Source organism: Elephas maximus, chromosome 1 (assembly GCF_024166365.1).
Source record: "Elephas maximus indicus isolate mEleMax1 chromosome 1, mEleMax1 primary haplotype, whole genome shotgun sequence".
Classification (NCBI taxonomy): domain Eukaryota; kingdom Metazoa; phylum Chordata; class Mammalia; order Proboscidea; family Elephantidae; genus Elephas; species Elephas maximus.
In genome coordinates this window covers 118,576,561-118,601,612 of record NC_064819.1, presented here as the reverse complement: position 1 = coordinate 118,601,612, position 25,052 = coordinate 118,576,561, and the positions used below count along the sequence as shown (strand labels likewise).

Sequence of the window (25,052 nt, the reverse complement as noted above, 5' to 3'; positions counted from 1 at the left end):
CATTCTTCACCAGCATCTTTTGCTATCCCATTGTCGAGTCTAATCCCTGTCTGAAAAGTTGGCTTCGGGAATGGTTCCTGTCCTGGGCTAACAGAAGGTCTGGGGGCCATGACCACCAGGGTCCTTCTAGTCTCAGTCAGACCATTAAGCCTAGTCTTTTTGTAAGAATTTGAGGTCTGCATCCCACTGCTCTCCTTGAAAGCAGCTCTTTTCTTTTCCCTTCTTACCCTCCCTGCTTTGATTCCAGCCATCTTTCTGGTCTCCAGATATGAGTTCATGGGTTCTTGGAGGACTAGAGATGTTTCTGAGTGCTGAGTATAAGCCTTCCCTCTCTGGTGACCAACACATTGCTATTGGACCAGGCCTGGCTACTTCAATCCTTCATGGAAATTGTGGGAACATATTCCTGCTTGATCGGTGGCTCTTAAATGATATATAAAATATTAAATGGTATACAAAAAGTTAGCTTTCCCCAGTGTCATAGTTTCCTAGTGCTGCTGTAACAGATACACCATAAGTGGGTGATTTAAATAACAGTAACTTCCTTTTGCACAGTTGAGGAGGCTAGAAGTCTGAATTCAGGGTAGTGGCTCTAGGGGAGGAATTTTGACTCTTTCAGCTTCTGTAGCTCCAGGTTCCTTGGTTCCTCGGTAATCCTCAAGTGTCTCTGTCTTACCCATTTGTGCTTGCTCACTTTGGGGTCTAATCTGCTCTTTTTATAAAGTAGAAGTGATTAGGTTTAGGATGCGTCCAACCTGATATGCCCTCATTAACACAACAAAGAAAATCCTACACTAAAATGCGGTTAAAACCACAGATATAGGGGTCAGGATTCCAAGATATAATTTTGGGAAACTCAATCTCTAACAACAAATTTGTAAAATTATTCAAGAAACTGGCTAGTTATCTCAATTCTGACTTTACCCACATTTTTCACTCATCCGTAGGACATCCCATTACTTGCCTTTTAGCAGAAAACAAAAGGACAGCAAGGGCTCATGGGAAATTGGAAACAACTCACTGTTATGAATTTGAGAGCTTATTTTTGTGTATGTGTGTGTTCATGGTGGTGATTTTGATATTGCATATGTGTATCTTAGTCATAGTTTTTGTTGGTGAAACAGTTCTCAAGTTTTATAATTAAATATTTTAAAATTTTATGGTATTTCCCAAAGAGCACCATGACTTCCAGGGGCTTCTCTACCTGAACAACCAACTAGGGATCTCAACAGCCAACCAGGTTGTCTTGTCTGCCCAGAGATTTAGAAAGAGCTTTTATGTTGTTGCTTTTCTTTCAGGTTGTTCGGTGCTGTTGAATCAATTTTTGACTCACAGAGAGACCCCGTGTGACAGGGTAGATCTGCCCCATAGGGTTTTCTTGGCTGTAATCTTTACAGGAGCAGATTGCCAGGTCTTTCTCCCAAGGAGCTGCTGGGTGAGCTTGCATCACCAACCTTATGGTTAGCACTAAACCATTGGGCCACCGGGGCTCCTGAGATTTAAAAAGAGAACATTAGTTCGGTCTTTAACTTCTCAGAACAGATGCAGCTCAGAATTAGATTCAAGATGATTCAAGTCGCTCTTTAGATTTGAAGTATATTATACAAAACTTGGAGATACTCTAGATAAGAGCCGCAAATGGCTTAAAATTTGAGAAATTCAAAGGAAAAAATCCAAAGATGAGTTTTATGTAGCACAGAAAAGTGTTCTCTGAGAGACCCCTGGATTACCTGCTTCAAGAACTGTGTGTGCTGGGTAGACGTCTGACAGGGAGGGCTGGGGCCAACTATCCTGTCCTACACATTGCTCCAGGTGAGACATGGCAATTAATTTTTTTTACTTTAAGGAGTGTCAGACAAGTCACTTTGGGTGTTCATCTTTAGAAGCATAGATGAAAAGGAGAGCGGTTTGTTTATTTTTAAGTCGTGGTAAAAGTACGTAAAAAAATTTTGGGCGGTTCAACAATTTCTGCATGTTCAATTCACGTGACATTGATTACAATCTTCATGTTGTGCAACCATTATCACTATCCTTTTACAACTTATTCCATCACCATTAGCACAACTGTCCCCTAGAGAGTAACTTTCCCTCTCTGAGAGTGGTTTGTTTTGAAGTCTGAGGTAAATTCAGGATTACTAAGAATAGGAGAACAGGCAATGGGTTAGAAGAGCTTGGATAGGTGTGAGTTGCAGACATCCAACTCCAACAAGCTGAAGTGTAAAAGTCACATAATTGGAAAGGAAAAGTGGGAGCTGGCTTCAGACTTCACCATACCCAGGGACTCAAGCCTTGTTGTCAGGCCTCTCTCCTCCTTGTCCCCTTGTCCATTTCTCTCCTCTGCTTCGTGCTCCGAAGCTGGCTTCATTCTCTCAGAGTCTGCCAGGATGGCAAAGCTAGCCATCAGCAGCCCTGAGATCAGGGTTACAACTTGGCATCTGAGATGAAAGAACAACCCCTCTACCTCTAATTTGGAAATTCTGTAGGTCAGGCTGGATCCCATGCCAGAAGGGACAGAAAATTTTAATGGACAGCTGTGGGGGAGAAGCAGTTGTATTATTTTGGGGGATTGGAATACTCAGAACTAGTGGGACATCATTGTTAGGGGTAGGATAGCTTTTTGGTGTTTCTGATTTAGGAGATGTTGGCTATCCAATATCTATTCCAGTAAATTCACTACCATGTCTCCCTACCTCTATCTGTTTGTCTGTCACAGGCAGAATAAACAGTGCGAGAATTAGAATCTACTGTGAAATTTTTTTTTTTTTTTTTTTTTTTTTGTGAATCAGTCTGCCTTGTGTCCAATCTATGAACCTAGGAAATTATGAGAAATACATGTACATCCTTATGAGGTTCTTTTTAATGTCCATTTCAGTTAAAATGTCCTCTGAACATAAAGGAGGGGAAAGTTCAGAAGCACGACATAGAATTTTTATCACATTGCTGGCATTCTGAGAAAAAATGAGACTGGTTAAGTGACTCCCAAAGTTGCGCTTACCTAGCCCAAGCGTCTTGATTTTGATTGGACAGTTGCCAGAGCTCATTAGCATAGTGTACCCTGACCTGGAATAGGCAACAGCAGCCTTTGCTTAGAAGTGACCAGAGCCTGCTGGGACCTGAACCAGAGATGAGATTTTATGACACGGTGCTGTCATAAGAAGTCTACATAAGAAGTCAGAAGGTAAGCAAGCCAGAAATCCCAGGGACAGGCAAATGTAAAGGATGCAATAATGGCCACCCCATAATTCCTCCACGGTTTCTCTTGTTCTAGTTCATATTCTGCAGAAATGATGAACATTGTGTATACTTTAGTCATAGCTGCGTTAAAAAAAGGAAGTCTCGACAAATTCAGTTTTTCAATCTTGGAGGAAAACTGAGTTTATTTGTTTATGATTTAAACACTGTAAAACCATCTTTTTTTTCCTATGTTTTATCTTAATTTCCAAGAAAATATTAAATTAATGTGCATTCGTTTGACAAAAGCCTATATCTGAAAAAATTTGAAAGGCAACATTAAATTTTCTGCTGTAAGGTTTCAGATTCCCTTCCTCTTCATTTCATGAGTAGATCTCAGTGATTGACAAATATTTAAAAAAAAAAAAAAAAAAACCTGCTGCCGAGGAGTTGATTCCGACTCATAGTGACTCTGTAGGACAGAGTAGAAATGGCCCATAGGGTTTCCAAGGAAGGGCTGGTGGATTTAAACTGCCAGCCTTTTGGTATGCAGCCGAACTCTTAACCACTGCACCACCAGAGTTCCAAGTATTGGAGTCATACAAAGCCAAGCCAAATAACTTAAGAAAGAGATCATGGGACTTTCTAAGGCTTAGACTATTCATCTAATTTATAGTTTGTGTGTACTAACTTTACATGACATTGTTGTGTCCCTTGCTTTTATCGGAGCCCAGCAAATGGAAATGTTATAGATGTAAACATGTTTCACTTCATAGCCTAATAATGAGTACATTCATCCACAAAATTAGTTGTTGTTTTTTTTTTTTTCAGGGTTGTTGTTTTTAATTGCTATTGAGTCTATTCTGACTCATGGTGATCCCATGAGTGCAGAGTAGAACTGCTCCACAGAGTTTTCAAGGCCGTGACCTTTCAGAAGCAGATCACCAGGCATCTTCAGAGGAGCCTCTGGGTGGGTTTGAACTGCCAATCTTTTGGCTAGTAGTTGAGTGCTTACCCGTTTGCGCCACCTGGGGCCCATTTTTTTTCGGGGTAGAACATTTAAAATTTCCTTTTATTTATTTTCTTAAAATCCCCTTTAACCAATTATAGTTCGAGGTTAGAGTATTTCTTATGGGGGAAAATGCAGTTTGAACAAACATTTTTTAATGTTCATTGTTTACATAATACAATTTAATGAAAACAGATTGAGACAAAATCTTCTCGGAGGACAAAAGAGTGAGGTTTGCTGAGGATAGAAAATCTTGATGGGTGGTTTGGGTTTTTCAAACGGTAGTTGGTAGTTCTCAAGCGAAGTCCCTGGGTGGCGCAAATGGTTACGCGCTTGGCTACTAACATAAAAGTTGGTGGTTGGAATCTACCCAGAAGCGCCTCGGAAGACGGTCCTGGCCATCTTCTAGTGAAAGATCACAGCTTTGAAAACCCTGTGGAGCAGTTCTGCTCTGCACACGTGGAGTCATCACGAGTTGGAATTGACTCTGCAGCAGCTAACAGCAATAATATTCGAATTGTTGGGGTGATTTTGCCTCCCAGGGGACACTTGGCAATGTCTGGAGACATTTTTTGTTTTCACAACTGGGGGTGGGGGAGTGCTACTGGCATCTAGTGGGTTGAGGCCAGGGATGCGGCTAAACATCCTACAACGCACAGGACAGCCCTCATGGCTAAGTATTATTTGACTCAAAACGTCAGGTGTTATATAAAGATATAAAGTGCACATGGGTTTTATTGAGGAGACCAAAATTAATCGCTAAGGAAATTTGGGTTTAAAAAAATACTTTCAGGTGCATCTGGCTGTAATGCTTCTCTCTCGTAATGTCAACTATATGCTAGCTAATTTATGAAAGCATTTCCGTGGAAAAAAATACCAAACCAGTTTCTCCCTCCCACCCTGACGCAGGTTTACGGAGTAAAAGGCCCAACCAATGACTACAAGTGACAATGGTCCCTACTGGGGCCTTAACAACCTGATTCCTAGCAACAACAAAGGAAACCCAAACCCAGAGGCCAAAGCTGTGATCACTGTGCTTCTGCTTCCTGATACCAGCTGTCGTTGAGTCAATTTTGGCTCATGGCGACCTCATGTGTATCAGAGTAGGCCTGCGCTTCACTGAATTTTCAATTGCTGGTTTTTTGGAAGTAGATCACCAGGCTTTTCTTCTAAGGTGTCTCTGGGTAGACTTGAATCAACACCCTTTCGGTTAGCAGCTGCATGTGTTAGCCATTTCCACCATCCAGGGATACCCGATGGTCAGGCTTTGTTCCAGCAAGATTGCTAATGCCCTTTACATTTTGTTTTTCATTAGTATGTTGGTGCTTGCAAAAAAATGTCAATTATACAGGTTTTTCTGGCAGATCAGCACTGATTTTTATTCTTTTTAACCGTCGGTATTACTATCATTTATTTTTTAGCATCAGAAAGCAGTCTCCCTGTCTGGGCTGTGTGAGTGGGCTCATCTTGACCACATTAAAGCCGTTGCGAGCAAAATTCTCAAACTTTTCTGAGGGAATTTGAATAGACGAAATCCTGTGGGTGACTTGAGCTTATCATGGAACCAGATGACGTTGATTCTGAGGACAAGGAGATACTAAACTGGGATATTAATGATATGAAACTGCCACAGGTATGTACTTGGTATAAGAATCTGCCTTCATCATTTGGCTATAAAGCCTTAACTATTAATCTTCTAAGACCTGGAAGAAAATTGGTAAGGGTTCCAGCTGGGTAAACTCCTCTCCCTTGGAGCTTCAGCTGGTATCTGATGGCATAATGTTAAGAGGAGATGCCTGTGATTGGAGTGGGTCTTTACCTTCCAGATTCCTTCAGGTATCAAATGGGGCAATGAAAGTGCTGCTTGACTTCTCTTCCGGAGTTGGCTTGGCTCAGGTTACACAGTAACTAGCCAGTATAATAAAATCTATGATAATTTATTTGCCCATAGATTGACATAAAACCTTATTTACCATAGTCATATTTTTAAAAAACTAAATCTATGCCTGGAATGTTTTTGAAATGTCCAAGTGATTGTGCTTTGGTAGGACACACCATGCTCCTCTCAAACTCTTATAAATTTATAAATAATACACAATCTGTGTAAACTGGATTGCTTTCCAGCTGCAGAGTGACTTTTAAAAAAAAAATTTTTTTTGGAGTGGAACTATACACAGCAAGACGTACACCAATTCAACAATTTCTACATATACGATTCAGTGACACTGATTACATTCTTCAAGTTGTGCAACTTTTCTTTCCATCCTTTTCCAAATTATTCCTCCACCATTAACGTAAACTCACTACCCCTAGGCTTCTCATCTAACTGTTTGAGTTGCTTGTACAGTGAATTTAATTTCATATTTTCTTTGCCTTTATTTTTGGTTTGGTTGAAAACATTTGTTGTTTGAAACTGAATTTCCCTGTTTATCATTCCCCACTTCCTTGACCTCCCTCCTTGCCATTTGAAGGATGTTTTCACTGGAAGTTATTTGAAAAGGTCCCTAGGAAGGCTAAGACTGGAGACTACTAGTACCAGCAATGAAAAGGCAGTCTGATCTGCCTGATTCTGGGGAACGAGGCCAAGCAGAGGAAAGGTGATGGAAATTCCAGCCTTGATTTGTAAACCAAGTTTTCATTCTAGTGAAGTCCTCATAATTTTTTTTTTAACTTTATGTTTCTCCTAAAATTCTTCCTACATTCTCTTTTGGTAGGTCTTGGGGGAGCTGGAGGACAATAAGTATGTCCCACTTTCATTCATATTGTTGTAGTTAGTTGCCATTGAGTCAATTCCAACTCATGGCGACCCTATGTGTGCAGAGTAGAACTGCTCCATAAGGTTTCCAAGGCTGTAACCTTGTGGAAGAAGATTGCCGGGCCCGTCTTCCAAGACACCTCTGGGTGGGTTCAAAATGCCAAGCTTTCTGTCAGTATCCAAGTGCTTAACCGTTTGCAACACCCAGGGACTCCTCCATTCATGTAAGGATGGTTAAATAAACCACAGCTAAGTCATACAAGTATCTATTTTAGGGACTTGTGTTTGTGGTTGCTCTGAATTGGTATTAAAATTATTGTAGCAGTTTTAGGGGAAACTTTAAGACAAATTTTAATGACTCAGGAACTTATATTTTCACTTGTTAGTTTCATGATTGCAGTCCCAAAATAGAAGCAGGACATAGAAACTCAAGAGTTGACATAAACGGGCATGTAAGACTTTGGAATATCACATCCTAAAGCTGGGTTTATTTATTTTTATTGTTGTTGCTGAGAATATATACAGAAAAATATACACCAATTCAATAGTTTCTACATGTACAATTCAGTGACATTGACTACATTCTTCGAGTTGTGCAACCATTCTCAGCTTCCTTTTCTGAGTTTTTCCTCACCCATTGACATAAACTCTCTGCCCCCTAAGTTTCCTATCCAATCTTTTGAGTTGCTGTTGTCGATTTGATCCCATATAGATCTTTAAAGAGCACGCGAGGCAGATATTCTTTACTAGTTAAGCTAAACTATTGTTTGGTTTCAAGAATACTTCGGGGGACATTTTGGTTTTAGGTTTAAAGATTATCTGAGGGCAATTATTTCAGGGGTTCATCTGCCTCCACGGCCCCAGAAAGTCTGGATTCCAAGTGAGTTTGCAAGTCTGTACTGTATTTTTCCCCTTTTGATCAGGATTCTTCTATAGAATCTTTGATCAACGGTAGCAGAGCACCATTCAGTTCTTCTAGTCTCTTGGTAAAGGAGGCAGTTCATGGAGGCAATTAGCTACACATTCCATTTGCTCCTCCTGTTCCTGGCTCTCCTTCTTCCCCTGTTGCTCCAGTAGAGTAGAGACTAATTGCTGTGCCTTGGGTGGCAGCTTGTGAGTTTTAAGACTAGAAACTATGCAATGAACTGGAAGGTAGAACAGAAACATTAAGCTCATTATTAGGCCATAGAGCAGAGGTTTTAATGAGGTCTAAGAACTCTCTGAAATGGTGGGCAACACTGAGTACTAGCACACATTTTAGAATTCTGGAGCCGAGGACCCATATCATGCATCAGACCCATAAACAAGAGAAGAAGAATCACTTCCCTGGAGGGAAATTCAGGGCTCATAAAAATTCATGTTCCAACGTGAGTTTTCAAATATAAAATCCTTCTTAGCGACCTAAGACATTAAACTGATAAACGTATGACAAAAGTAAACATTTCAGTTTGGGAAATGTATCATTTACAGTTCATGGAAAAGGTACTAAGATTGCTTATGGAAACAGCTAAGTGCTCTTCAGTTTGTTAAACATGCCAGGGAAATGATTAAAAATGCGAATGTCTGTTTTCTGAGCAGAGACAACCCCATCCTCATCTGGGTTTATGTTGGCTCTGGAATTGTATCAAGAACCAGTTGAAATGAATAATAAAAAGTCCTGCAAAGATTTCCAAACATATTAGATGTTTACACGTTGTGAGCATATCTGGGGCAGAATGGGGTACTCTCAAAAACATAGGGCTGGAGCTTGGTTGCTAACTGAAAGGTCTGCAGTTCAAACCCACCAGAAAAGATGTGGTAATCTTCTCATGTAAAGATTGCAGCCTAAGAAACTCTATAGGGCAGTCCTACTCTATTATATAGGGTCACTATGACTTGGAATAGACTCAACAGCACACAACAACAAGAAAACACAGGGTTTGGAGGCAGAAGCCCTAGGTTCAAATTCTCTTTCTACCTCTTTACTTTGTGGAGCCTTGGGGAACTGTCTTCCTTTTCTGAGATTCACTTTCTTCTGAAATCGAGGGGAAGGCATTGCACTACATGATCTCTTTTTTTACCCCCAACTTTTTACTATTAAAAAATTTAAATATCCCACCAACATTTCACATTTCTTTCATTTTGTCTTATTAAATGATCCTTATTGTACCCATTAGTTCTAATTATCTAGGATTCTGTGACCTGAGGTTTGGAAGGCCTGCGTTCTAGAGCAGTCAGCCCGGGGCATAATGCAGTGCCTGGCATGTATCCAACAGCAAACGCATGCACGGAATGAATTAATAAATGACTACATTGCTTATGTATCCCACTGTTTACAGCAATGTTTCCCAAAATGTGTCCTAGACTGTACAAGTTACAAAGAGCCTCAGTAGATTCTGTGGTGGTGGGGTGGTGGAGGAGGAACGGGAAGTTCCACAAAGTTTAATGGATTCCTTTACTGCCGACTTGGAACTTTCCCGCACGCATGTGTAGTGCTGATTCTCCCTAAAGGAGGCCATTGGGCAGTGTTGCCCCAAACTTATTTTTCATGGAACCCCCCTCCCCACCAAAAGAGTAATGTTCCTCAGACCATCTATTGGGGGTGGTGGAGACTAGCTTAAACGATCAAATGCAGTGGCTTGCCATAATTAAAAACTTCCTTAGTTTCACTCTTTGTCCCAAGATAAATAATTGATAGTTTATTTTTCATAATTTTGTGTTCTTGCCAGGATTCTCACTTCTTCAACACTTTAGCAAATTCTTTTTCTGTTAATCCTCTCACATGCTTGAAGTATAAAGATGGTCACCCAAATGCTAATTGTATCTTGTGGTTCTAGAAACTACATGTCTCTTTATATATCTCAGCTGTCTCAAGATTTATGGATTAGTGTTTGACATCAGCAAGAACAACTCTCTTTAGGACAGCAAACACTTTAGAGCAGCAATATTGTGCCAGGCACTACAGCAGGCTCGGGGAAGCAGGGGCCATTAAGTGGTGTTAATGTCCATGGACACACTTATGATTCATCTGGGCTAATGGGACAAAATCCGTGCTCAAATAGAGAATCGACACCAGATAGAAAATGCTAGGAAACATGAAAGAGGGAGCATGACTCTCGTGAAGGGGTAAGGCCGAGCATTCTGCCAGGGGCTTTCTCTGGAAAGGTGTATTGTAAAGTGGGGAGGAAAAAAGGGGAGGAGATGATCAAGCCAAAGGGGTGGGGACCTAAGTCTGAAGGCTCTTCGTGTCTATGTTTGAGGGAGCTTGTGCACAGGGGTTCAGCAAGGAAATTTGGGGGGCTCCCGGCTGCAAACATGGCTTGGGATCAGGTTATTCTAAGAGGACTTCGTTATTTTATAGGCAGTGGGAGCCCCAGGCGGGGCAGTTCTAACTCACCAGCTGCTCCAGAAGGGAAAGATGTGGCAGTCTGCCTCTGTGAAGATTTGGTTTTACAGCCTTGGAAAACCTATAGGGCAGTTCTACTCCATCCTACAGGATCACTATGAGTCAGAATCAACTTGACAGTAACAGGCTTGCTTTGGCTTTTTACGGGTGGTGCAAACATTTAATGTGCTTGGCTGCTAAGGAAGGTTGGAGGTTCGAATCCATCCAGAGGTGCCTTGGAAGAAAACCTGGTGATCTATTTCCAAAAATTTAGCCATTGAAAACCCTATGGAGCACAACTCTACTCTGACACACGTGGGGTTGCCATGAGTTAGAATTGACTTGTTGGCAACTGGCTACTGGTTTCAGAAGCCAGTAGCTTATTGGCTGGAAATCAAAATCAGAAAAGGCCTTCTTCAAACCAAACAATAGTTTAGCTCAACTAGTAAAGAATGTCTGCCTTAAGCATTGTGCTCTTTTAAGATCTATCTATGTGGGATCAAATTGACAACATCAACTCAAAAGATTAGATAGGAAACTTAGTGGGCAGCGAGTTTGCATTAATAGGGAAGGAACAACTCAGAAAAGGAGGGTTAGATGGTTGCACAACTCGAAAAGTGTAATCAATGTCACTAAATTGTACCTGTAGAAACTATTGGTGTATGTTCTGCTCTGTATATTCTCAACGACAGCAACAAAATAAATAAAATTTTTAAAAAAGAAAGAAAAGGCCCTGATCCTTCCCATGCTGCTTGAACTCAGTAAACTGTTGGTTCTCTGTATTTGTGTCAATGTGTGTTTCCTCCTTTCAGCTGCATCTACATCTTTACAAATGTTTGTTTCACTTGTTTCTGGCCATTTCTCCAGTATGTCGTGGCTATTCTGATTCTATTTTTCTTTTACCCAGCCTCCAGACAGCCAGCACAGAACTGCAAGCACTTGACTTACTCACAACTGTTATTTATACAAGTCTCTTTATTCCAGGCCAAATGTAATACACCAATATTGCTTTCTCTTTCTAGTCCCCTTAAAATACGTTTACCTTCTGGAAGCTCAGTGTAATTGCTTTAGGGCTTGCTCGGTGTATGAGGCAAACATCTGGTGTTGGTTTAGCCTTAGCCTCATTAGCAACGGGGCTTACATGGTCCTCATTAATACTAAGTGTAATGCTTAAGAGGGAGTCTTGATTCCCTTAGAAATTTCTTCTTTTCTGGTTAAAAATTGAGTAAAAAAAATTAGTTCCATTTCTCCTAAATAAGGAGCCCTGGTGGCACAGTGGTTAAAGCAATCGACTGCTAACTGAAAAGTTGATGGTTAAAACAATCAATTGCTATCCGAAAGGTTGGTGGTTCGAAACCACCGGTGGCCTCATAGGAGAAAGATCTGGTAGTGTGCTTCTATTGAGATTTACAGCCTTCGAAACCCTATGGGGTTGCTATGAGTCAGACTTGACTTGACAGCAGTGGGTTTGGTTTCTCCTAACTAGTGCCCGCTCCATTCCTAACATCAGCCAGCTTCTCTAGGAGAATCAAGGAAGTACAGGTTCTTCCAATAGCATCATGGCAGACAAACACCCCAAAAGAGTTTCTTCCTAAGCACAGCACAGTTTTCAGATTAAACCCAGGGCCATAGCCAATGCCAAGGCATAAACTCACACAATTCGAAGGTTTAAGTATATTCTTTGTAGAGAAAACATAAAAACATACTAAACATAAATAGGGTTGCAATGAGTCAGAATCGACTCAACGGCAACAGGTTTGTTTGTTTTTATTTAAACATAAATACAGTCCCCGGGTGGTACGCTTGACTACTAGTGAAAAGGCTGGCAATTTAAACCCACTCAGAGGTACCTCAGAAGACAGCCCTGGAGATCTGCTTCAGAAAGGCTGTTGTCCTGAAAACCCTATAGGGCAGTTCTACTCTGCATACATGGGGTCACCATGAATTCGGAATTGACTCGACAGCAACCAGCAACCACAAAAAACAGATGCAGACCAACCTAAAACCTGGTGCGTCAAGCCCAAGTGGGCCATATATCCGATTAGTTAATTCCTGGACCAGGATTTTAGCCAGCAAAATTTTCTTTGCATCTGCACAGCTGAGCCCTAAATTGTGAACAACAGTGAATATTTGAGCTCTTTTCTGTGGATTCATGTGGCTGAATGTAAACAGAATGAGCCATTTGTAGTAATCAGATGTGTCTTGGTGCTAGAGAGCCAACAGGTAAACCAGAGTTTAGATTCCTTGTCAATGATTATCTAACTGCATGATCAGGTCACATTGTTGTTGCTCTGACAGTGATACCCATGACTTTGCCCTTTTTGTCCAGCAGTTTCCTTGGTGTCAAGGTCATTCAAACTAATGTGGGACAGATCTACCCATGAGTATTGTGGTCCCCACTACTGAGGCAAGAAATCTGTCACTCTGTGCTGCTGGTATAATGAAGGAGCAGTACTGCACCTGAGGTAGCATAGATTGTTCTGGGTACCTACCAACAGGTCCCTTGCTTAGCTGGGTAGAGTGGGGAGGGGGAGGGAGAAGGAGAGAGACAGGTAGGTGACAGAGAGAGTTTGGAAGCTTGGGTATCCTGGCCGGCTTTAGTGTTGTCTGAGCAACTAAGGAGCTTTGTCCTGAGTCTTATCTCCTTAAATCAGGTAGGAAATTGCAGCATTACCTTAAAGAATAACACTTGAGCTGATGCAAAAGCAATTTGTTGAACAGAATTTCTCTCAGTAACTGAAACTTTGAGTTTGGTGTCCAGTTGGCCCAGAACAGGTAAGTTCCTGAAATGTGTGCAAATCAAAATGCTGACTGATTTTTTTTGTCTATTTTCCATAAGTAACACTTCATTTATTTTCTATCTAATTTGCTTTAAGTGTATCTGTTTGCTATCCCTGTTTTGTTTGGAAGCATGTATTTATAAGAAATGAATAAGGTATTCTTATTATTAAGGAAACCTGGTAGATGATTGCTTTATATGAGAGGGGACTATATTCTAAATGAAAATCAATTTTAATATAATAACATGATACCATAGATATTTTTGGTACCTTATTTCAGCAGGAAGTCCTTGTGGCACAGTGGTTAAGAGCTTAGGCTGTTAATCAAAAGGTTGGCAGTTCAAATCCACCAGGCACTCCTTGGAAACCCAATGGGGCAGTTCTGCTCTGTCCTATAGGGTCCTTATAAGTCAGAATTGACTTGATGGCAATGGGTTTGGTTTTTGGGGGGTATTTCAGTAGAGATTATTATCTCCACAGGCAAGGAGTCTTCAACTTAATCAGAACTTACTAGTTTTATGTAATAATAATATATATTGATCCTTAAACCAAAAAAGCCAAACCATCAAGTTGCTGTTGAGTCAATTCCAACTCATAGCTAGTGGCATCACTAGGGGATTACAGACTGTACCAGGTGACACTGTCAGAGGGGATGACACCAAAATGACTGTCTATACAATTTTTGTGCATTGTTTCAGCAGAAGTTATTTTTTTAATATCCCTGTAGTTAGTTATAACAACAAAAACATTTTTCATAACAAGCCCAGCTAATTTTTTAACATGTATCAATATACCTACAAGGCTAAAACTCAATGCTAATTTACTTTTTGCACTTTCTAATGCACTCTGGTCAGAATTGTCATTATTACCCTGTTACAATGAGCTTCGAAACATATGGTTTTGTCTGCACGTGCTACAAGCACTTGCTATTGTTTTTGTTTGCTGCCTGTGTTTTTATAGTCGCTTATTTTGTCAAATTTTCTGGTGTTTTAGCTACAATATTGCAGTATTAGCATGGAAGGAGGATACCATGAGTTACTGCACTGGGTAATACCAACCCTAGTGACGCCACTCTCATAGCGACCCTAAAGGACAGAGTAGAGCTACCCCATAGTGTTTCTAAGGCTAGGAGTTTTATGGGAGCAGACTGCCACATCTTTCTCCTGAGGAGAGGCTGGTAGGTTCTAACCACTGACCTTTTGGTTAGCAGCCGAGCACTTAACCACTATGCCACCAGGATTTCTTATTTGATCCTTAAGTTACTCTATTAAAATTTCAAGTAGTTACGATAAGTTAGAATGAGGGGAGAATGAAGGACTCTATGATTGCATAGAGTTTCAAAGATTTTGACTGAGTTAGAGAATTAAATCCCTTAGTGGGCAAATTATACACAGAAGTCATAGAAATATTAATTAAACCCCCCAATGATGGGTTACCCATGAGATTATAAAATAGAAATTAGTTAGATTTACATGTTGGAAGCCTTGGGGATTTTCCCTTTAAATTATAAACTTCTTAACCAAGAGCAAAAACAAAGTTACTCATGAAAAGTTAGAAATTAAAATAAACAAAGAATATAAAAAGAATACTCGGTGGGGATTTGCTAAACAAGATTAAGAAATGATTATTCTCTCTTTTTAAATTTTACCTCTCCGTTGCCTTTAAATTTAAAAGACTTTCAGAACTTGCTATCGTCCATTTGACACTTGGGTTCCTTCGCATTATTGGAATCTGGGTTTTCTCTCAATTTCAGTATAAAAAGATGTCAAATGTCAAACACCAACTAAGTATCCAGGTCAAAAAACTAGATATAGAATAACCAACCAGCCAAGAAACTAGCTTGATGTGAACACATTTACTCCTAGTAATTTTCTCAGTCCATTTTACCAGTGTCAACATTATGTCTCATTATCATATTAAGGGCACTGGATAACTAGGGTGCCAGGTGGAGAGGCTGCTTAAGAAAAAGCTTAAGACACAATAGAGATCATTTCTTCCTCCATAGGCAGGGAGTCTTCGCCTTAATCAGAACACCTGAAAATCTGTCACAAATGTTTTTCCTTCTTCCTGGTTCATGGGATTTGTGGCGCTGGCCAGTCCACAGGGACTACCCACCTTGAAAACAAGAAAATCTGCTTTGCTCTTTGCCCTTGTCTCTGCTGTCTTGACCAAAGACCAAAACCATACCAGTTGCTGTCTAGTGAATTTCAACTCATGGTGACCCTGTGTGTGTCAGAGTAGAACTGAGCTCCATAGAGTTTTCAATGCTGACTTCTCAGAAGTAGATCACCAGGGCTTTTTTCCCAAGGTTCCTCTGGGTGGATTTGAACCTGCAACCTTTACGCTTAGCAGCCAAGGATGTTAACTGTTTGCATTACCCAGGGAGTCCTCTCATGTACATAAAATCTCTCATTTACATTTCCTCAGACCTGCCTTCTCTTCACAGAAATTCAAACAACTATCATTATATAGGACTTACAGTTTACAGTTTATCTACTCTTCACGGCACTCTTGTAAGGCAGGTTTTATCAATGCCCCCATTTTACAGAAGAGGAAACTAGCCTTCAGAGGCAAAGTCACTTGCCCAGAGTCTCATGTTATAAAGCTCTAAACTTGAAGCCTAACTCAATAAACACCAACTTCCTCTTGCTGCCCATCCATCCCGACTTTGGTATTTGCTTTCTTTTTTTTTCAAAAATCTTCTGTCTTTCCTTTCTCATATTTTTGCTGTGCTTTCTTGTTGGGGTAACAAAGAAGAGGGGCCTGAGGTAGACTTTCCATTCTGACCTTCTAGAATCTTCTAGATGAAAAACGTTCCCACACCACATAAGCTCTCTGGAAGCCATGGGGTGGGCATAGCCTGAGTTTAGCTGCTGAGACTGCTCACTGATTCCCACTTTAAGAACTAGACAGGATCTGTCTGATGCAGCGATTGGTCTGTATACCAATATAAGGCCTAGGAATATAAGTCACCACATCAGTGATTAACATTTATTTAGAACTCACCAGGTGCTGGCTAAGTGATATATGTATAGTTTAATCCTCAGAACAACTCTTGGTTGATGAATTATCCCTATTTTACAGATGCAGAAAGAGAGGCACAGGAAGCCAGATAATTATGCTATAAGGTTTGAGCATCCTGTACCCCTTACCTTCTACTTTAATTGTTGTTGACAATATACACAGCAAAACATACACCAATTCAACAATTTCTACATATATAATACAGTGACATTGATTACATTCTCCAAATTGTGCAGCCATTCTCACCTTCCTTTTCCAATTTGTTCCTCCCCTATTAATATAAACTCTCTTCCCCCTAAGTTTCCTACCTAACCTTTCAAGTTGTTAACAGATTGATCCCATATAGTAAGTTTTTTAGAAGAGTACAAGGCTCACAGCAGACATTCTTTACTAGTTAAACTAGACTGTTACTTGGTTTAACGAAGGCTTCAGGGGATATTTTTGGTTTATGGTTTCAGGGTTAAAAATTTTTTCAGGGCAATAGTTTTGGGGGCTCATACAGCCTCAATGGCTTCAGAAAGTTCTGAATGCCATGAGAATTAAAATTCTATTCTGCATTTCCCCCCCTTTTGATGAAGATTCTTCTCTAGAATCTTTGATCAAAATGTTCAGTAATGGTAGCCAGTGTGCCTTACCTTTTAAAGGAGAGTTTAGTCAGATATCCATTTTATGATGAATTGTACCAATACTGGGCAGGAACATAGAAGTTTTCAGTCAAAATGAGCCCTTTCTTACTTATGTTTGAGGCACATGAGTTACAGGGAGTAGATAAAGGAAGAAAAGCTCCATAGAGGGAAGAAGTGGCTCTTGGAATCCACCTTAACCAGGGCTTTCCAGTCTTCCCACTACTTGTCTCTGGTGCCTTTACATAAGCCCATAGGATTCCCAAGCAGGCAACCACAGTGTGATATGAGGCAATATCACATGTGATCCTGCAATAATTTTTCCACAGTAATTGCATAAGAGCACAATAACATTGCTTCACCCTCATAAATTCTTAGTGAGAAATGATCATAACTTTATCAACAGGTGTTAGAGAAATACCAACTGGATAGAACTCAGAAGGGCTAGATTACAATTCATTTGGGTCAGGGACTGAATAGACACAGCAATCATGTTGCCACGGCTGTGCTGTGCTCTCAGGCCCCACAGTCAGGATTAAATCTACGTAAGCCTTTTCCAGAGAGCCCCTGCTGGCACAAACTCTTAAGTGCTCGGCTGCTAACCGAAAGGTTGGCTGTTTGAACCCACCCAGTAGCTTCATGGGAGAAAGGCCTGGCCATCTGCTCCCATAAAGATTACAGTCTAGAAAACACTATCGGGCAGTTCTACTCTGTCGCATGGGGTCACTGTGATTCGGAATTGACCCAAGAGCACCCAATAATAACAACAGGTCTTTTCCAAGGGCAGTGGTTGTTCAGTGGTAGAATTCTCAGCTTCCACGTGGGAGACCCAGCTTTGATTCCCAGCCAGTGCACCTCATGCACGGCTATCACCTGTCTGGTAGTGGAGGCTTGAGTGCTCCCTTGACACTGAACAGGTTTCAGCAGAGCTTCCGGAATAAGAAAGACTAGGAAGAAAGGCTTGACCATCCACTTCTGAAAATCAGTCAGTGAAAATCCTATGGATCATAATGAAAATCCTACAGATCACAGTGGTCTGACCTGCTACTGATCCTGGGGCGGTGTAGGACCAGGCAGCATTTTGTTCTATTGTTCATGGGGTCACCATGAGTTGCGGGCTGACTTGAGGGCAGCTAACAACAACAGATCTTTTCCAAAGGTCTCTCAAAGGCCAAGCCATCCTGTATGTTTATTGACTTCACGGTGATTGATGATAATGCTTTCTAGTTATAATAATGATATTCTTTGTGTTTCTATCAGAATGTAAAAAAAACTGACTGGTTCCAGGAGTGGCCAGATTCCTACGCAAAGCACATCTACAGCTCAGAGGACAGGAGCGCACAGAGGCACCTGAGCAGCTGGGCCATGCGCAACACCAACAACCACAACTCCCGCATCCTCAAGAAGTCCTGCCTGGGCGTGGTGGTGTGCAGCCGTGACTGCTCTGCTGAGGAGGGTCGCAAGGTCTACCTGCGCCCTGCCATCTGTGACAAAGCCCGGCAGAAGCAGCAGAGTGAGTGGGGCTCAGTGGGACTGGCAGGGAAGCTGGTATTGACTCAGATGCTCCTGCCCCAACTGGCTGCTATAGGCCCACACATCCCGCTTCATACCACCAAGGGTGGGGAAAACAAAAGCTGTTCCTACGTAAAGCATACGAAAGGAGCCAACCAGACCCCTGGACTCCCAGTATCTGTCCCACTGATCTGCCATGCCCAGAGCTCCCGCCATTAAAACCACTCCTCTGGGTTAATAAGGCATTTGACTCAAGGTCCTTATTAAAAGGAAGATGTGTCCTGTTAATTAATGTGTACTTATTAATTCATCAGCACACTCATGCAAAGTTCAGAAGAAAGTAGTTCATCAGATTTGCCCCCTGACGTCTTGGGAAGTGGGTCCCTAAGTGATCTTGATGCCTGTTTTGATCAGGAGTAGGAGTGATGGGATTAAATTTGAGTTGGACTGAATTCCGTCCCATTGACGTACTTGCCATAATCACATGCTGAGATACTTGTTCATTTTATTTATTTTTAAACCATACTCACTGAATTGTGAAATGGATACTCTCATTGTTTCTTGCCCACTTCAGTCCTCAAGTTACTTCATGTTCTTTCTTTGTTGTCTGTCTTCAAAACTTGCTCTCAAGGCAGGATCTGGTATCAGTCATTTACACCTTAGTAAAAGCTGAAGTAGCTGTGTTATTTCTTTCATGTGGCTTTGCCATTTTGACCCTTAGTTCCAATTGTGAAATGAAAGAATTTTTTCCTTTTCTTTATGAAGAATTTCAAGTATCGGTAAATAGGTCGGGAGGGGCTTTCTGCTTAGAAAAGCTCTTACCTCACCTGTGAAATATTCCACTGGGTAAGCAACTGCTTACTCTGTCCTATGGGAGACTGGCCTGGGCTGTTATTGTGGCCAGGCCTCCAGGGGTCAGAAGGTAATGCCTGGTGGATGGAAGCCCTTAAAACTGAGCACAGGTTTATTCTCTGTCATCCTGGAGTCAAGGCCAAATCAGAAGGGCAGCCCAGACTTAGGAGCTACCTGACATATCTCAGCAAAGTGGTCACCTCCATCTGCTCTTTTGTAGGGAAACGCTGTCCCAACTGCGATGGGCCTTTGAAGCTAATTCCTTGCCGAGGTCACGGGGGCTTCCCGGTCACCAACTTCTGGAGGCACGACGGACCCTTCATCTTTTTCCAGGTTGGATTTGAGTTAGAGACCTGTGATTCAGTTTCTCTTTAATTCAACAAACGTTTACTAAGTACAAGAAGCTTCGCCAGAGGCTGAAAATGCACAGGGGCCTGAGAGTCTGCCCCAGGCTTGGAGGGCTCACGCTCTGGGCGAGGAGGCAGGCTGATGAGAGCAAATATCTGTGCACTCCACTCCGACAGAAATACAGAGTGCTTGGGAAGAGGCACTTGGGGGCAGATGTGGTGAAACCCATTTGAAATTGTGCACTACAGATTAATAAGTAAACACAATTAAGCCTGTGTGTAACTTGTTCATTGGGTAATATGTCCCTGGGGGAGCCCCAGGAGGGGAGCAAAGGAGGCTTTGATCATCTGATCACAGTCTAGCTCAGTGCTCGGGAGCATAGGGTGCCTTCAATAAAACTGAGTCTGAATACCTGCTTTGACTTTTAAGTAGCCTGTAACCCTGAAAAAATCACTTTATTTCCCTAAGCCCCAATTTTCTGTAAAATGTGGATATTAAGAACTACCAGAGGGGGTGGAAGGTCACTGGTTGGTACAAATGGTTTGTACTCGACTACTAACCTAAAGGTTAATGGTTTGAACCCACTCAGCTGCACCATGTAAGAAAGGCCTGGTGAACTGCTTCTATGGACATTACAGACAAGAAACTCTATGGAGCAGCCTGTAACGTGTGAAGTCGCCATGACCCAGAATTGACTCTACAGCGACAATTTTTTTTCCCCCAAATGGGGGTAGTGGTTTAGATAAGGGTGGAAGGGTAGACTCTGACATCAGACTGCCTTGGTTGGAATCATTGAGGTGCTAGTAAACTGGCCTTCCCCCAAAAGTCCTGATTTGTAGAGTTTGTCAATTTCCATCATCTAAGTATTCCTACCATGTCCAATTTTCAAAACCCTGCTCAAAAAATTCCTAGTTATTTTACAATCAGCTCTCAGCTGGGTCAGCTCCAGCTGCATTTTGAATGTTACCTCCCCTACTTACTGTGGGAGGTTACCCAAGTGATATCATCTTTCCCTGCCTCAGTTTCCTATTCTGTAAACCGGGGTTGATAATAATAACACATACCTCCTAGGGTTGTGCTGAAGATCAAATCAGACGCATTGTGTGTTTATTACAGTGTCCTGCAAGCATTTAGTAAACATTACTTATTCTTACTCTGACCGTGACTTTGCCAAGTTGGTGAAAGGCATCATCACAGAAGAGGGAGCACCCTAAGCAAAACGGTGGAGGCAGGAAAAAGCATGGTGGCCTTGGGAGATACTTACAAGGATTATCCTATCTTGTCAATATAGTTCCATACAACACCACCCAGTCAAAGTGGTAGGGCATTGAGTAAAAATTAACATGCCATGCAGTACAATCTAGTCTTTATTTTCTATTTAAGTCAAAGGGAGAGCACGATCATCCAAAACCGGAAACCAAAGTAGAAGCAGAGGCAAGAAGAGCGATGAAGAAAGTGCACACGGCGTCTTCCTCCGCCTCTCTGAAGCTGAAGCGGGGCTCAGAGACAAAGGTAAGCTTTCATTATGTACGTCCAGAATATACAGCAGCTTGCCACCCTACGGTGGGGGGCAGAGATTTCCCTGACTCCTTATCTGAATGAAAACTAAATATCATACACCATCAGGCTGGTCTACAAACAAGCATCTTACCAAAAATATTTACTCTTTATTTCTATCATTTTTGTAGCGTGTTCCCAATCATAAATTCCATATAATTTTAGTACAGTCTTCCCTACTAGAATTTTAAAAAGAAACTTGAAATGGTACCTATATTTGGCACTTTATATTTTGAACTGACTGAAATGACCAACACAATATCTTAGCCTCGTGCTTCCCACCACCCCAAATTTCTATTCCCACCCAAACAGATGATTCCCTTAGCAAACTCTACCAAGAGTTAATCATCTACCAAGGTGAATAACTGAATAGTTTCTGAAAATGATGCTCATCCAGGGCTGTTTCCTGCAAACAAAGTGGATGCAACATATTGTTGCATATGAATGCAACAATATGAACACATTGTCATAACTTTGTATGTTTGTCTGTTTAAGTGTGATAGTAATTCCTATACTTTTTCTACTATTCAGTTGTACTCCATGCTTTTCTGGAGAACAGAGATGGAGCTGGTCCATCCCTGGAGGCTCTAACATTCCTTATGGAAGTCTCTAAACACCTTACAGAAGAAATTGTCATTTGAGTCTGTTGTAGGGACATGTGAGCCCCTGAGCCTAAATAGCTGGTCCGTCAGTCATTCCTTTTCTCAGTAGCGGGACAATCAAAGGGCATTTTCTCCCATTCCACCAGGTCATTACCCCTTCTCTTCACCCCCGCCAAGCCATTCCTCTTATTGGCCTGATAGTTTTACGTAAATGCGTGTATACCTTAATTCTTAACCAGATTCTTTTACGCACCATGAAATCCAATCTAGTCTTTATTTTACTGTCTCTTTTTTACTTCATCATCTCCTTTAAGACAAAGGGAGAGCCTGATTAAATGAGATGTGATAGCCAGAGGACAACATACTTCCTTTACTTATAAAAATAAATTTACCACTTTGTGATCATTGTATAACACAATGAATGGAAGTAATGTCACTGAGTTGGACATGTAAAAAGTGTTGAATTGGCAAATGCTTTTCTTTATACATTTTTACCACAATAAAAAAAAAAAAGGAAGAAGAAAGGAGGGACAGAGGGAAGGGGGAAGGGAGAAGGAAGGGAGGGGAACAGGCAGGGAAAGAAGAGAGGAAGGGAGGGAGGAAGGAAGGAAGAAAGAAAAAGAAAGCAATTAGTTGACCGCTTTTTTATTCTAGAGGCCCTATTTATGATTTAACTAAATTCCCATAAGTGCAGAAAGTCTCTTGGGAAAACAAAACAAAACAAAACAAAAAACCAACAACCCCAGTCTCTCAGACTCCAGCCAGCACTAAAACATCATAGAAAAGTCAAGGAGGGAAAATTATTTTAAAAAAGGGTGAGGGAGGAGAAAAATCCCCAAGAGCTTCACTGGGCATAATATAAATCTTCGAAGCTGCATTTTGATTTTTCTTCAATAGGTCCTTATAGATTTTTCACAAAGACAACTAAGATAGCAGATTTGCGTTTGAGGATGAAACATCTAAAACACAATTCATGTCTCCTCGGAGTAAAGGGAAATTCAGCTCCTACTAGTTAGTAGCTTGAAGACTGAAATGGAAGCAACGTTTGCTTCTTTCAAGTCTTGGGCGGTTGTGGTAAAGCTGCTCTCTTGTTTGAGCTTCAAGTATGTCAGGAATGAGGAAAATCTGATGGAACGCTTACTTGTACAGAATAACTTGTGGCTGCCTGTGGTAGCTGTGTCAACGTGCTTCACTTATTAACATGAGCCTTTCATATTCCTTTCCAGTGTCTTCCAGGTGAAACACAGAATCGGGAAAGTTTACCTTTAACTTGGTCTTTCCAAGAAGGTGTCCAATTGCCTGGTAGTTACAGTGGACCTTTAATTTCTAACAGTCCCCAGCAGAGGTCACTAAATGGTTGCTTATCCTTCTCCAAGAGTTATGGTTTTGGGGGGACCACTGATCTGGCTGATCCCCCGGCCAGCTTGGGCCCCACTAAGCTCTATGAGAAATGCAAATTGTCCAATAGTAGGATCTACAATAGTGCAGACCTGCTTCAGCCTTCTGTCTCTGGAATTTATTCGGATTACGAGGATCTGCAAGCATGGAATAAAAATGTGGCTTTGGGAAGAAATCCTCTTAATGACAAATGTTGCCCCAGTTATCCTTTTCCTCTGGCCAGCTGGCCTTACGACTTCTCCCCTTCCCTGAACTCCTCAGAACCCTGTTTCCAGCAGATTCCTGTGGAACCACCTGCAGCCAAAACTAGCTGTCACCCATTATGGCCAAATCCAGGGGGTGATCTTTATGAAGAGAAGGTACATGTGGATTTTAACAGCTACTTCCCTTCCACCACATACCATTCACCCCAGGAGGACCCTTTTCTCCTCACCTACGCCTCTCACCCTCACCATCAATATTCCCTGCCAGGTAAGAGCAGCAAATGGGATTTTGATGAAGAAATGAGATGCATGGGTTTAGAACACTGCAACAATGAAATGCTTCTGAATCTCTGTCCTTTAAGATGACTCACGTCTTTCACAATCCGCCCTTCCCCTCCCCAAAAATGGTGTTTTGGGAAATAGCTGAAAGGATTTTTTTTTTTTTGGAAGCAGTTTTCAAAAAATAAACCAAACCCTTTGCCATTGAGTCGATTCCAATAGAGAGAAATCGGAATCCTGTGACAAGCTGAGGGCAAGATGTCTTTCTTCACACAAAAAGCAACATTTTGGGCCTGTCCTTCTCCACTCTTGGACTCCCATTCTTAGCAAGGAATGAAAACTTGCCCATCTGTGAAGTGAAATGCTTTCTGCTTATTCTCGCATTGTTTGTGGCTCTCAGCACCTCGGTTGCATTATCTGTCGGCTTTCCGTTGTCCCTGATGCATATCAAACAGCAGAGATGTAAAAAACTCACCTACCTAGGATCACTGCATTCAAATTGTGGTAGTGATGAAGAATATTGAATATATTGTGGACTGCCAGAAAAACAAACAAGTCAGCCTTAGAAGAAATACGACCAGAATTCTCTTTAGAAATGAAGATGGTGAGACTTTGGCTTATTTACTTTGGACACATCATCAGGAAAGACCAATCATTAGAAAAGGGTATTATGTTTGGTAATGTGGAGGGTCAGAAAAAATGAGGGTAACCCTCAATGAGATGGATAGACAAGATAGCTGAAAGAATTGACTCAAACGTGCCAGCTATCAAGAAGATGGCTCAGGACTGAGCAACATTTCATTCTATTATACATAAGATCGCCATAAGGTGGAGCCGACTGGACAACAACAAACAACAACACCTAGAATCACATGACACCTTCTTGGGGACTGTGAGAAGGAAGGAACCAGCAGAGAGGGTTACAGAGCTGTAGGAATGTAGAGAGTTGAGCTTATACCCGAAATATTTAAAACTTTGTCTAGTTGTGTTTTCCAATTGATTTCTAAGACTTACCAAACAAGGAATATGACCTAACTCAATTTAATAAAGAACAGCAAAATTAAATGGCAACACGAAGGGAAATTCTGGTGGCGGCAAATGGTCTCCTATGTCTATCCTTCCTTCTTCTTCTTCACTGTCTTCCCTGTCCGTGAAGGCTTACATTTTGTCCAGTTCATCTTTATTCTTTATAGCACCTGACTCAGTGCCAGGTTCATAATATGTGCTTGATAAAACGTTTGCTTAATGAACATGGCTGTCATCAGCCAGCCACATTATGAATGCCAGTTCCTCTTGTGACCTGAAGTACTTTACAATAAATGTGAGCCTGGATGTCAAATCTGAAAAGAACCAAGCAATAAATAAATATTTATTAAAAAAATGATTTTCTTTCCTATTTGAATGGTAATACACATGATACAAATTTCAAAACTGAAAAAGCAGTCTCCTGGTTCTGGTTTCCTCCCTGAGGTACTTGTGTATTCGTCCAGAGATGGGAGGTATTCTCTGTATGTGTGTATATGTACGTATGTGTGTGTTTGTGTATGACCAGTTTCTTGTGTATTCGTCCAGAGA

The 25,052-nt window shown here is 41.3% G+C and overlaps 1 protein-coding gene across 1 annotated transcript; it reads left to right on the top strand.

Moving 5' to 3' along the window:
* The first annotated feature begins 5,738 nt into the window (after positions 1-5,738).
* GCM1 (glial cells missing transcription factor 1) lies at positions 5,739-23,602 on the top strand. The gene is made up of 5 exons (XM_049875404.1): positions 5,739-5,813; positions 17,987-18,239; positions 19,311-19,423; positions 20,822-20,950; positions 22,824-23,602. The coding sequence occupies exons 1-5, from the start codon at positions 5,739-5,741 to the stop codon at positions 23,562-23,564; spliced, it is 1,311 nt and encodes a 436-aa protein (XP_049731361.1). The 3' UTR covers positions 23,565-23,602.
* Positions 23,603-25,052: the final 1,450 nt, after the last annotated feature.